Source organism: Cherax quadricarinatus, chromosome 56 (genome assembly GCF_038502225.1).
Source record: "Cherax quadricarinatus isolate ZL_2023a chromosome 56, ASM3850222v1, whole genome shotgun sequence".
Taxonomy (NCBI): domain Eukaryota; kingdom Metazoa; phylum Arthropoda; class Malacostraca; order Decapoda; family Parastacidae; genus Cherax; species Cherax quadricarinatus.
This window is the reverse complement of record NC_091347.1, coordinates 21,109,104-21,121,940: the sequence shown is the minus strand read 5'-3', so window position 1 is coordinate 21,121,940 and position 12,837 is coordinate 21,109,104. Positions and strand designations below refer to the sequence as shown.

At 41.6% G+C, this 12,837-nt stretch overlaps 1 protein-coding gene across 6 annotated transcripts in view; it reads right to left on the bottom strand.

Moving 5' to 3' along the window:
- The window catches only part of Nep2 (Neprilysin 2), a 211,415-nt gene that overhangs the window by 21,678 nt on the left and 176,900 nt on the right, over nucleotides 1–12,837 (bottom strand). For 4 of the 6 annotated variants that reach the window (XM_070097171.1, XM_053794146.2, XM_053794145.2 and 1 more), the window contains 5 exons: nucleotides 7,559–7,672; nucleotides 6,729–6,974; nucleotides 5,520–5,731; nucleotides 2,440–2,619; nucleotides 1,781–1,915 (listed from right to left, as the gene is read on the bottom strand). In XM_070097171.1, the coding sequence (XP_069953272.1) occupies nucleotides 1,781–1,915; nucleotides 2,440–2,619; nucleotides 5,520–5,731; nucleotides 6,729–6,974; nucleotides 7,559–7,672 (887 nt within the window). The remainder of the gene's footprint in view (nucleotides 1–1,780; nucleotides 1,916–2,439; nucleotides 2,620–5,519; nucleotides 5,732–6,728; nucleotides 6,975–7,558; nucleotides 7,673–12,837) is intronic. The other 2 variants (XM_053794143.2, XM_053794144.2) reach the window with 2 other exon arrangements.

The window sequence follows — 12,837 nt, the reverse complement described above, 5'->3', positions numbered from 1 at the left end:
ACAGGACAACAGGTGTAAGGAAACGTGTCGAAATGTTTCCACCCGCCGGGAATCGAACCCGGGCCCTCCGTGTGTGAAGCGGGAGCTTTAGCCACCAGGCCACCGGGCCACGATAATATAATCTAGGAAAGAGACGATGTAAGTTTATTCACGTACACAAAAAATTACACAAATTATCATACATAGCAGCATATAGTATGTAGAATGTCTGGGATAACCCACAAAAGAAGTCAAAGTGACTTATTTTGATTGGGGTCCTTGGTTAGGCTTGGTCTGAAAGGGCTCGCAGCAATTCTTAAAAACAGTCCTCATTCTAACTTACAAGGTATTATCATGTCCACAAGATGACTGGGCTCTTTAAACTTAATATTGTTGAATTAATACTTTAAATTCAATTATTGCCTTGACAGGTGAGCCACTGCAACTCATGCAAGTTGTGGAAACAAAGATGGGAGCAAAAAATACCAGTTTAATTGAAAGGTTCAGTACAGACAAGTATTAAATAAACACAACTGGAAATATCAGTTCGAGAGGAAATCAACATCTGTGTAGAGATTACGAAAGATTTAACTATCTGATAAACACCTAAGTCTGACTGTTCTCGTACATGATTAATAAACAATACCAACAAGAGGAGGAATTAGATGTGTGCAACATCTGGGTATCTTTTGTAGATGTTTCGCCATCCAGTGGCTTTATCAGTCCTTCAGATGAGGGACTGATTACCTCATCTTTTCTATATATTTCTGTCTTCCAATTATGTCATTGAATTTGTACTGATAAAGCTACTGGTTGGCGAAACGTCTACAATGAAGATACCTAAATGTTGTACATGTGTCTAATTCTTCATCTTACTAATCTCAGGCTGCAAAATGACAGTACTACAAAGGCACCAGAACCTCCTATATATATATATATATATATATATATATATATATATATATATTCCCCTGAGATTTTCCCTGGTAATCATAATCGGCCTTTTTTTTTTTTTTATTCGCCGGTACTCTCCCGGCCCGGGTCTTTTCCGAGAGTGGTTACCCGGCCTTGGCTCCCTAACTGGGGAGTATTTTCCTTCAGTTTGTTTTCTATTTTTCATCCAAGTCTGAACATCCAACAAAAGAAAACAAACACTTTTTTACCTTGCGCATTCAAAAATCCGAAAGTCGATCATGGTATCATCAGCATCCTACAGTGAGGCTAAACTATTAACAGTAAACAATACTGGACCAAGAAAAGAGCCCTCAGGAACACCATAGCGAAAATAAGATGGTGCACACAAACAATATGGTTCCGGGTCATGTACTACACATGTATATATCATATACTTTTAACAATCAGTTTAAAAAAATAAACAGCAAAAAGAATAAAACAATTGTATTATGGCAATCCAATTTTGCAATTACAGTATGTAGAACTAAGTGTAACTGCTTGAAAAATATGACATTAAGTGTGTAAACGACACCAAACGAAGGATGACTGATCACTATATACAACTGTACACTTCTGTAGTATATGGGAACTACCATAACTATAATTCTCATACAGTGGCTGTGAAATGGGATGGGGGGGGGTCGGTTGGGCCATGAAAGACAGAAAATAAGAATGACACTAGCATTAAGGTACTAGCACTGATAGTAGTATTTACAACATATACTAAGTACTTTGACCGTGTAGGTCACAACTATAAAAATATATATATGCAACACAATAAAAGGGGGATAAAATAAACAAAATACGATCAAATGAATACTAGGTGGTTGTGTGATCAAAAACTTACAGTGAAGAAAGGTTGGAGTACTGTATTGATGTACTCCAGCCAGGGGATCTCAGGAACCATCTCCTGCAGCTGTCCAATGGTCATCTTGTTGTAGAGTTTGGTGGCGTTCCTTCTCTCTTCCTTGGGCAGCGAGTACTGTAATCAACGCCACACAAATTATATACAGGGATATTATTTTTCTAGTGGGAAGGACTGTATTAGCTTTTACAAATTAACTATTGGGGTTGGTAATCACCATGATAATGTGTAATGAATGGTACGAGGATGCCTATTATTTTATATTCATAGGAAGTATTAAAAAATTTAGGAATCGTTAAGTGACCGGGGAATATAAAGTAATCGGGTTTGATCCAATAAGTTCCAATTCACTGGATTAAGGGTCTATCAAGTTACAGGAAGGAAGCTAGTGAGGACGGGCCACGTAATGAAAAAACTGACACTGGCTTCAGTAAGTTTCCGAAAATCGTGCTTGAAATATTTATATCAAGCGTATAAAACATTTGTGCATGAAGAGTATAACACACATCTCTTCAACTTTTGTATTTGTAATTAGTACGTTAAACAATAAGCATTAGTAATTATAATTTTATACTATAGCAATTCTGCAATCTCATTTTACCCAGACTAACTCAAATAACCATAGGTGAAAGCTTTCTTACATTAGCAATCTGAATTTCAAACTCCAGAGATTCTTTAATTTCATCTTCAGCCCTGATTCTGTCAGCTCCCAGGAGTACAGCCATGTTGACCTGGTAATTGTAGTAGGCCTGCACGTCACTGTCATTAAAGCCCTTCAGTAGGTACTTCCGTGAGGGCATCCCCAGGGGAGGCTGGTCAATCTGCAATCACAGAGACTTGAAACATTTTATCAATATCATAAGGATAAAAATTGTTTTAACAAGGAGTTATTAGGGCTGTACACCAGCCTGTTCCTTGATGGTACATTCCCACACCCAACCAGAGGCTTCATTAATACAAATTCAAGGACATAATTGGTAGACAGTAGAACTATATACAGAAAATGAGGTTATCAGTTCCTCAGCCTTGGAGTTAGTGCTTTTCCTCACCAGTATTAAGACATAAGAAAGAAGGAACACTGCAGCAGGCCTACTGGCCCATGCGAGGCAGGTCCAATTCTCCTACCGGCTTAAGCGAACGCCCTAACCTCGTCAGTTCAGGTCACATTCACTTAAGGAAGGAGCACGGCATCTGACCTAGTAGCACAAGCTAGTCAGGTCCAACTCACACCCACCTACACCCACTCATGTATTTACCCAACCTATTTTTAAAACTATACAACGTCTTAGCTTCTATGACGGTACTCGGGAGTTTGTTCCACTCATCCACAACTTTATTACCAAATCAGTGCTTTCCTAAATCCTTCCCGAATCTTAATTTTTCCAACTTAAAGACATTGCTGGGAGTCCTGTCTAGGCTAGATATTTTTAGCATGCTATTTACATCACCTTTATTTATTTCTGTTTCCCATTTATACACCACAATCATATCCCCCCCTAATTCTACGCATTTCTAGAGTGTGCAGATTCAGGGCCCTCAGTCTATCCTCATAGGGATACATGGAATCAACTTTGTCATCCTCCTTTGTACATTTTCCCCCCTCAAGGAAGGTTCCTTGATGTTGGTGAGGGGCTCTTGATTTAGGGAATTGGATCTGTGCTCCAGTTCCCCGAATTATGCCTGAATGCCTTCCACATCCCCCCCCCCTCCCAGGCGCTGTATAATCCTCCGGGTTTAGCGCTTCCCCCTTGATTATAATAATAATAATGTACATTTTCCAGTGCATTTATATCCATTCTGTAATATGGTGACCAGAACTGTGCAGCATAATCTAAATGAGGCCTAACCAAAGATATGTAGAGTTGAAGAACAACCTGAGGACTTCTATTATTTATACTTCTTGATATGAAGCCAAAAATTCTGTTAGCTTTATTGCGAACACTTACGCACTGTTGTCTTGGTTTCAGGTTACTGTTAACCAGAACTCCTAAATCCTTTTCGCAATCATTAGTATTAAGATCTACATTATTTAGTTTATATGTGGCATGGTTATTTTCCTATCCAACACATAGAACTTTGCATTTGTCTATATTAAACTGCATCTGCCACTCCTCCGACCATTGCAACAGTCTATCCAAATCATCCTGGAGTGCTTAGTGTTCTCATTAGAATGAACTGGAAGGCCTATTTTGGTGTCATCAGCAAATTTGCTTATGTTATTTATTCCCTCATCTATGTCATTTATCTAAATTGTGAACAAGGGGCCCTGTACACTGATCCCCGTGGAACACCGCTTGTGACGTGCCCCCATTTGTCAATCATGCCTCTACCCAGAAAAATATTTCTCCTATTCTGTGTGCCTTGTTTCCTCAACAGCTTCTGATGTGGAACTCTATCAAAAGCTTTACTGAAGTCCATATACACAATATCATATTCAATACCATGATCTACCTCTTCAAATACCTTAGTGAAAAAAGTTAGTAAAACCGTGCTGAGATTCATTAATCAATTTATGCCTTTCAAGATGGCTACGAATTGCCTCGGCAATTGATTCCATAAATTTTCCCGCTATGGTGGTAAGGCTTACTGGTCTATAGTTCGAAGCTAAGGACCTGTCACCTGCCTTGTAATTAGGTATTACTTTTGCCATTTTCCACTTATCAGGCACTATGCCAGTTTGTAGTGATATATTGAAAAGATTAGCCAAAGGTATGTAGCGTTCCTCTTTACATTCCTTTAACACCGTTGCAAATTGTTCATCAGGGCCTGGGGAATTATCAGGTTTTAATTTCTCTCTTTGTCTGAGGACCATATCACTAGTTACCCCAATCGTGCATAGTTTATTGTCGTCCTGTTCTACATAATTTATTATTTCTGGAGACAAGAATGGGTCATAAACCAAGTTCCACCAACATTCAAGATGCAAATCTTAAGGATTTTTTTTTATCCGCCGGTACTCTCCCGGCCCGGGTCTTTTCCAATAGTGGTGACCCGGCCTTGGTTCCCTATCTGGGGAGTATCTCGAGACCTAAGTCTCCCATGGGAGGAGGTACAAGTACCCCCTCATCTTTGGGACCAAGTATCCCCAGGCCTAGCCACAGTCGCCGCCCTCACGGGGCTGGTAGGGAGAAGCTAGGCCTCTGGTCTGCCATCTGCCCCGCCCCAAAGGGGCTCGTGGGGATGGCAGTCTTTTCATCTTAAGGATTTATTATTAAAGATTCGCTGGTATTCTCCCGGCCCGGGCATTATCTAAGTGGTGGTCCGGCCTTGGCTCCCTGCCTATGGAGTGTCTGAGGCCTAAGTCTCCCATGTGAGGAGGCACAAGTACCCCCTCATCTTTGGGAAGGATTTAAACATTATGCCACCCATAGTTATGTTATATTTCAAGATGTTTCAGTCCTGGAAGCTTATATGTAAAGGAATGCTAATCGTTTAAAAAAAATATTTTCCTGTGCTAGGATACAGAGTATGTTTAATTTAAGTTTTTATAAATTACAATTTGCCTTGAGATGAATTATATTAAAGTTGAGCTATTAAACAGCTAACAAGTGCCTGGACGATTTGGATATTAACGCAATATTTTGAGAGGGGAATAAGTCTCAAGAGAAGACCTACCCCCCACCTCTCTCCCATCAGAGTAAAACAGTTAACATAACAAAAATTTCATTATTGTTCAAGTGTTTTCCTTGGGACAAACTTCCATGTGATTTTTAATATTTACGTCAATGATCCTCCAGGAAGAGTTCTTGATGTCGGTGGTGACTGAGAAGTCGAAGATGTAGTCCAGAGAGTAGCCCAACTTGCGGTTGATGTAGATGTTAGTGTTCCACTGGAAGCCGGAAGGATCCCATGCATCACCCTCCAGCACTGGCCATCCTCCCATCTCCTTCAGTATCTCCTTCAGAGGCTCCAGTCCTCGCTCCTTGATGCGAGCTGTAACAGAATAACATCATCGTGGGGAAGCACTACACTTGTAACGGGTCGTGTATAACCTGAGGCTTCATACAAGCTACCTCCATTTCCACAGGATCAAGAGCTTTTACTGACTTAAAGGCATCCCCTTGAAGGATATTATTATTATTATAATCAAAAAGAAGCGCTAAGCCACAAGGGTAAATATTAACAACAGTAAATTCAATTAAATATAATTTCACAGTCGCCCACCAGAGGCTCTTGTGCAATCAGAGGATTCACAATTACTCCACAATTCAAGTCTTGATAAATGTCAAGATAGACCAAGTTTTTTCTAAATTGTGGACCAGTTTAAAATTGTTTCACAGCATTTTGACATTGCTGCATTATTCTTTTTCTCTCTCAAATATCCAAGAGTGTTACCAGATATAAAATATAAATCAGGAGTATATAATGTTTCCTGTTTTTGACATTTTAAAATCTTATATAAATTTAAGAGGTCTTTCATGTCCTTCTCCAGTTCTGGTCAAGATCAAAATAGTTTTATTTTATGATAGCGGGGATCATAATGAGGCGTTTCCCCCTTTTTTTCTGGCTACAACTCATTATACAATTACAGTAATCAGCAGAACATCATTATACAAACTGTGAAAAACAACTGGTCTACTATACTTCCAAGTCTCTCTCGCTATGTGATGTCCTAATTCTAGTGGTGATGATGTATAGATTTACTGTCGTTATTATTTGCAGTCGGCATCGTTCGCAAAGCACTTTGATTATTCTTATTAAGTCTACATGACTTAAGTGAGCTTAGTACAAAATGCAAGGGCTGGAACACATTACAGCATAAAACACTAATTACTTCCATGTCCCTCCATACTCGTATACCCCCTCTGTGCTACCTCTGTACTCATGTACTACCATTGTATCCCCTTGTATTTTCAAAAAAAAAAAATCTCACGTTCCTTGTATTTCCGTGCACTACTACTACATACTGTACTCCCCATGTACTACTAACCTGTATCCATGCAGGACTTGTAGAGAGCCTTGACCATCTTAGTGGAAGGGGAGTCATCCTGGGACTCTTCAGCTTCCACTAGACCCCTGAGTTTCTCTTGCAGCTCGTCAGAGATCTCGTTGAAGCGGGACAGAGCTGTCTTCTCATCAGGGATGATCGCAGACTTTAAGAAACCACCACACGAAAACTTAAAGAAGTCGTCGCAAGGATTCACACTTTCATCCATGGACTTCACCAGATTGGCGGCTGTTTTAAACAAGATAAATTGTACCGCACGAAATAAAATAACACTAGAGCCGTGTGGAAATGTCATACATAACAATATTTCGGCTTCATATACAAGCTTCAAAAGTATTGTATATCAAGCGAAGCTTATTTCATACTTTTATTAAATATTAATATAAATAAATGTACAATGTATTAACAGTAAATGCTTTATTACAGGCAGGTTGCTGATGTCACACACACTTTGCTTAATATTTTACCAAAAAGTTTCTTACAGCTATTAAACTGCAGTCCAAGGAGAGACTTACATTAACTCCTTGAATTGCCCAAGCGCTGATTACTGTACTTAAACTTGTATTGACACATCAATAGTTGATAACTGCTGAAGCACTTACCATTATTATTATTATAATCAAAAAGAAGCGCTAAGCCATGAAGCACTTACCAGCCTTAACACATCAATGGTTGGTGATCAAGCACTTACCACCCTTAACATCAATGGTTGATGATTGTTGAAGCACTTACCAGCCTTAACACATCAATGGTTGGTGATCAAGCACTTACCAGCCTTGACATCAATGGTTGACGATTGTTGAAGCACTTACCAGCCTTGACACATCCCTGGGTGAGACAGACGTCGTTGGGGTGCTCGGAGAAGGTAGTTGGCGTCGGACAACCAATTAGCGGCGCTGCTGAGATAACGGGCAGCAATGAGGCGTCTGATGGTAGGTTAAAAGAAGAGAAAAAAGGCGTGCTGTTAGGTGCAGCGGACGACGACAGGGCGTGCAGCAGGGAGAGGAGCAGCAGCAGCAGCAACGACACACTACACATGCCACGACCAGTGAGCAACTCACAAGTTTTACCTCAATTATTTCAGTAATTTGGGACGAAGAAAATGGTAGTGATTGACTTGGCTTGATCCCCCTATTGAGTGTTCTGTGAAGGACGGTAGTGGTGGTTGTTAATGTTTAATACTAACATAGGTACAAAGTACTGTGGTACCTCGAGTTACGAGCTTAACTCGAGGTACCACAGGTATGAACCTTGGTAATTGGCACAGACAAATTGGTTTAAAAGCGACACGTGAACAAACACCAGGACGTATTTATTAAAAAACGTTTTGGTCCTGGGACCGTGATCACTTTATCAGAAGTAATCAAGGTCCCAGTACCGAGACGCTTTTTAATATGTATTTCCTAGTGTTTGCTCACATGTTTGTTTTAAATTAATAAAGTACTAGTCATGTAATTTTTTTATAACATCGGATAATGTATTTGTAAATGTAAATTGCGTCTGTAGTCCTCGTGGAAGGTCATTCACATAGTGTAGTTCTCTTGTGTGTGTTTGAAATGGGTGATCTGTAGTTCTATCGTACCTATTAATAAAGCTGCGTATGGAGTCTTGACTCTACTGCATTCAGGTCATCCCACTAACCTCTTTGAGGATGATAAATATTGATATCCCTGTGGCTTATCTCTGTTAAATTTCACCTTCAAAACTGTACCCTCTTGTACTCGTTTTCTGCTTCTTGGAACGTCTTTGCTTATCCAACTTGTCAAATCTTCAGAATGCTTTAAGTCATTATCACATCTTACCCAAACCTTGTCTACTCTTGTCATCAAGTTTAGTTCTTTTAGTCTCTTCATAGGCAATTACTCAACTCCAGTACTAGTCTCGCTGCTAACTTTTGTTCTTAATATAACGCTTTTAAATGTTTGTGGGTTACATGCTAGTGATGATTAACTTATGTGACTGGCATATGTTGTATAGTGTTCACGAATGACTTAAAGTTTGTCTAAGGCTCACCAGTGCAGGCATCAACCTGATGCACAAGTTACCAGGTTGATGACTGCAGTCTGTGATGTGTTTACCTGAGCAAGCTTGTACACCTGTATGCTCGAGTTTTTGTATGTGTTCGTGTGCTGGTGTACTCTCCTATATGAGTGTACTTATGTGTCCTGACAGCAGATAATTATCATGTGCTTACGTGTGTGAGGTGTCAAGCCTGGAGGGAGGGGGTCAAGCTAGGCCAAGTATTTAACTGTCAATCCATGTCGTAGGAATGGCTGTTTGACCAAAGATGAGTAGACAAGTCTACTGCTGTCACACACAGTCCATGCTATGTCTTTCATGTGAGTAAAAGTTGCAAGTCGTGGATCTTGATGGCGTCACACAGTGACTGGTCATAGTGTAGTGTGACAGGGAGGGTAGTCAGTCAGTCTCCGTAATATTACGCATTGTGCGAGTATTTCACAGGAAAGGGGGAAAGAGTTTTCCCGGAGGAAAAAAAACACTAGGCCTATTATCAGTGTACACAGGAAACAATGGGCCTAAGCTGATAGACCCACACAGGAAACAATGGGCCTAAGCTGATAGGCCCACACAGGAAACCATGAGCCTACACTGATAATACTAAGCAAATAATGTGGTAAAGATTACAAAATAAACTAAAGTTATGGACTTTTTTGAAAGATCATCTCTTCAGTGAGTGCCTCAGTCTGGGTGTCTGCCCAGTGTGAGAGCTCATGGACAATATGATACACAAGTTCACTAATATTAAAGCAGCGGGAGTAATGCTATCTACGGGTGTACAAACACTGCAGCAAGACGATATGATTGTCATGCCACTTTAGCCAAGAATGAAACTCTTGTGTAACATTTGCGAATCTTTTTTGACGAAACGATTCGCCAGCCAATACCCTCTCCAGTCCAATGCAGAGAAAGGTGGAAGATTAGTTTGAGGCAATCAGTCCCACAGCCTGGAGTTGATGTGTTCACTCCATCAAGACTGAACACATCAACTCCAGGCAGAGGGACTGATTACCTCAAACAATTCATCTGTACTGGACTGAAGAAGTCAATGGCTGGCAAAATGTTTCCTCAATAATAATTCCCAAATCTTAAGCAAGTGTCTCAATCTTCAACTTGACGGTTCTCTAAACCAGCTATATCAAGAAAGGTCAAGATAGTGTCCCGGAGACAGCACTAGGAAACAAAGTTAGCGCTAAACGTGAGCAAATGCCAAATATAACTATCGTAATAGATGTGCTGTGGCGGGGTAAGACCTGGAATGTTTCCTATTTACCAGGATATGGTTTAGTTTCCTCTAGGCTGGGCAATCCCCTAGTGGGAAAATCTTACCTCCTCTTTCCTCAATTCCTGTGGTTCTTAAAGAGCCAAGTGATCATACCGACTGTCTTCACTGCCCTGTCAGTCTCGTTCTACTGTTGTTGTCTTCCACTCTCCTTAAATAATCACATTACGAAACCAAGTAAAACTTTATTAAAGTCTACCCTAAACCATCACATTACGTCAGCAGTAATTAATTTCCTTAAATAACCTGAAGCAACCAAATACATAATATATATATATATATATATATATATATATATATATATATATATATATATATATATATATATTATATATATATATATATATTATATATATTATATAAACACAGAAATGGTTATAACTATGATCATAATTTTTAAAGAGGTGGACCGGTAAGCCTGCAGAAGGCTTCTGTCAGATGACCAGAAGCTCCAACGACGGGTCATCATCCAAGACTCAAGTCAGGAAACACTTGTCCTGCTTCCTGACACACCTTACCTAACCTAACCAAATATACACAGAACATACAGTGTATATACACACCGAAAGATGTATTTCTATACATGATGAGACTAATTCCTACTGTAGAGATGACAGTTTTCCTGTCCGGTGGTGTAAATGTTACCTGCAGCCTTAATAACCTTAATCTAGTCGATAAGCTTTAAACCTCCATAAACCAAACAACCAATGTTTGACTTTACCTTCCAGTAGAAGTACATATTAAAAGTAAAAGTTTACACCCACAGGTTACACTGACTGAGGTGATCAAGGCTGTAGTCGTGACCCTGGAGATCTTACATTAATTCACAGCGACACTTTACTAAAACTGGTAACAAATGTCCTTGAACAATAATTCTCTCAAACACACACACTGTCATGTGTACGTGTGGAGACTCTTGCTACATCTCCACTCATCAACCAATAATCTAAAAAAAAAAGCTGTCACTAAGTCTTAAAATAATGATATAGGTTAAGCATTCGCAGGTGTTTGAAGGAACCTAGTGGGGACACTTGTTGGAACCTAGTGGGGACACTTGCTGGAACCTAGTGGGGACACTTGCTGGAACCTAGCAGGGATACTTGTTGGAACCTAGTGGGGGCACTTGCTGGAACCTAGTGGGGACACTTGCTGGAACCTAGCGGGGACACTTGTTGGAACCTAGCGGGGATACTTGTTGGAACCTAGTGGGGACACTTGCTGGAACCTAGTGGGGACACTTGTTGGAACCTAGCAGGGATACTTGTTGGAACCTAGTGGGGACACTTGTTGGAACCTAGCGGGGATACTTGTTGGAACCTAGCGGGGACACTTGTTGGAACCTAGCGGGGACACTTGTTGGAACCTAGCAGGGACACTTGTTGGAACCTAGCAGGGACACTTGTTGGAACCTAGCAGGGACACTTGTTGGAACCTAGTGGGGACACTTGTTGGAACCTAGTGGGGACACTTGTTGGAACCTAGTGGGGACACTTGTTGGAACCTAGTGTGGACACTTGTTGGAACCTAGTGTGGACACTTGTTGGAACCTAGTGGGGACACTTGCTGGAACCTAGTGGGGACACTTGTTGGAACCTAGTGGGGACACTTGCTGGAACCTAGTGGGGACACTTGCTGGAACCTAGTGGGGACACTTGCTGGAACCTAGCAGGGATACCTGTTGGAACCTAGTGGGGACACTTGTTGGAACCTAGCGGGGATACTTGTTGGAACCTAGTGGGGACACTTGTTGGAACCTAGCGGGGATACTTGTTGGAACCTAGCGGGGACACTTGTTCGAACCTAGCGGGGACACTTGTTGGAACCTAGCGGGGACACTTGTTGGAACCTAGTGGGGACACTTGTTGGAACCTAGTGGGGACACTTGTTGGAACCTAGCGGGGACACTTGTTGGAACCTAGCGGGGACACTTGTTGGAACCTAGCGGGGATACTTGTTGGAACCTAGCAGGGATACTTGTTGGAACCTAGTGGGGACACTTGTTGGAACCTAGTGGGGACACTTGTTGGAACCTAGTGGGGACACTTGTTGGAACCTAGTGGGGACACTTGTTGGAACCTAGTGGGGACACTTGTTGGAACCTAGTGGGGACACTTGTTGGAACCTAGTGGGGACACTTGTTGGAACCTAGTGGGGACACTTGTTGGAACCTAGTGGGGACACTTGTTGGAACCTAGTGGGGACACTTGTTGGAACCTAGTGGGGACACTTGTTGGAACCTAGTGGGGACACTTGTTGGAACCCAGCAGGGATACTTGTTGGAACCTAGTGGGGACACTTGTTGGAACCTAGCGGGGATACTTGTTGGAACCTAGCGGGGACACTTGTTGGAACCTAGTGGGGACACTTGTTGGAACCTAGTGGGAACACTTGTTGGAACCTAGTGGGGACACTTGTTGGAACCTAGTGGGGACACTTGTTGGAACCTAGTGGGGACACTTGTTGGAACCTAGTGGGGACACTTGTTGGAACCTAGTGGGGACACTTGTTGGAACCTAGTGGGGACACTTGTTGGAACCTAGTGGGGACACTTGTTGGAACCTAGTGGGGACACTTGTTGGAACCTAGTGGGGACACTTGTTGGAACCTAGTGGGGACACTTGTTGGAACCTAGTGGGGACACTTGTTGGAACCTAGTGGGGACACTTGTTGGAACCTAGTGGGGACACTTGTTGGAACCTAGTGGGGACACTTGTTGGAACCTAGTGGGGACACTTGTTGGAACCTAGCAGGGATACTTGTTGGAACCTAGCAGGGACAATTGCTGGAACC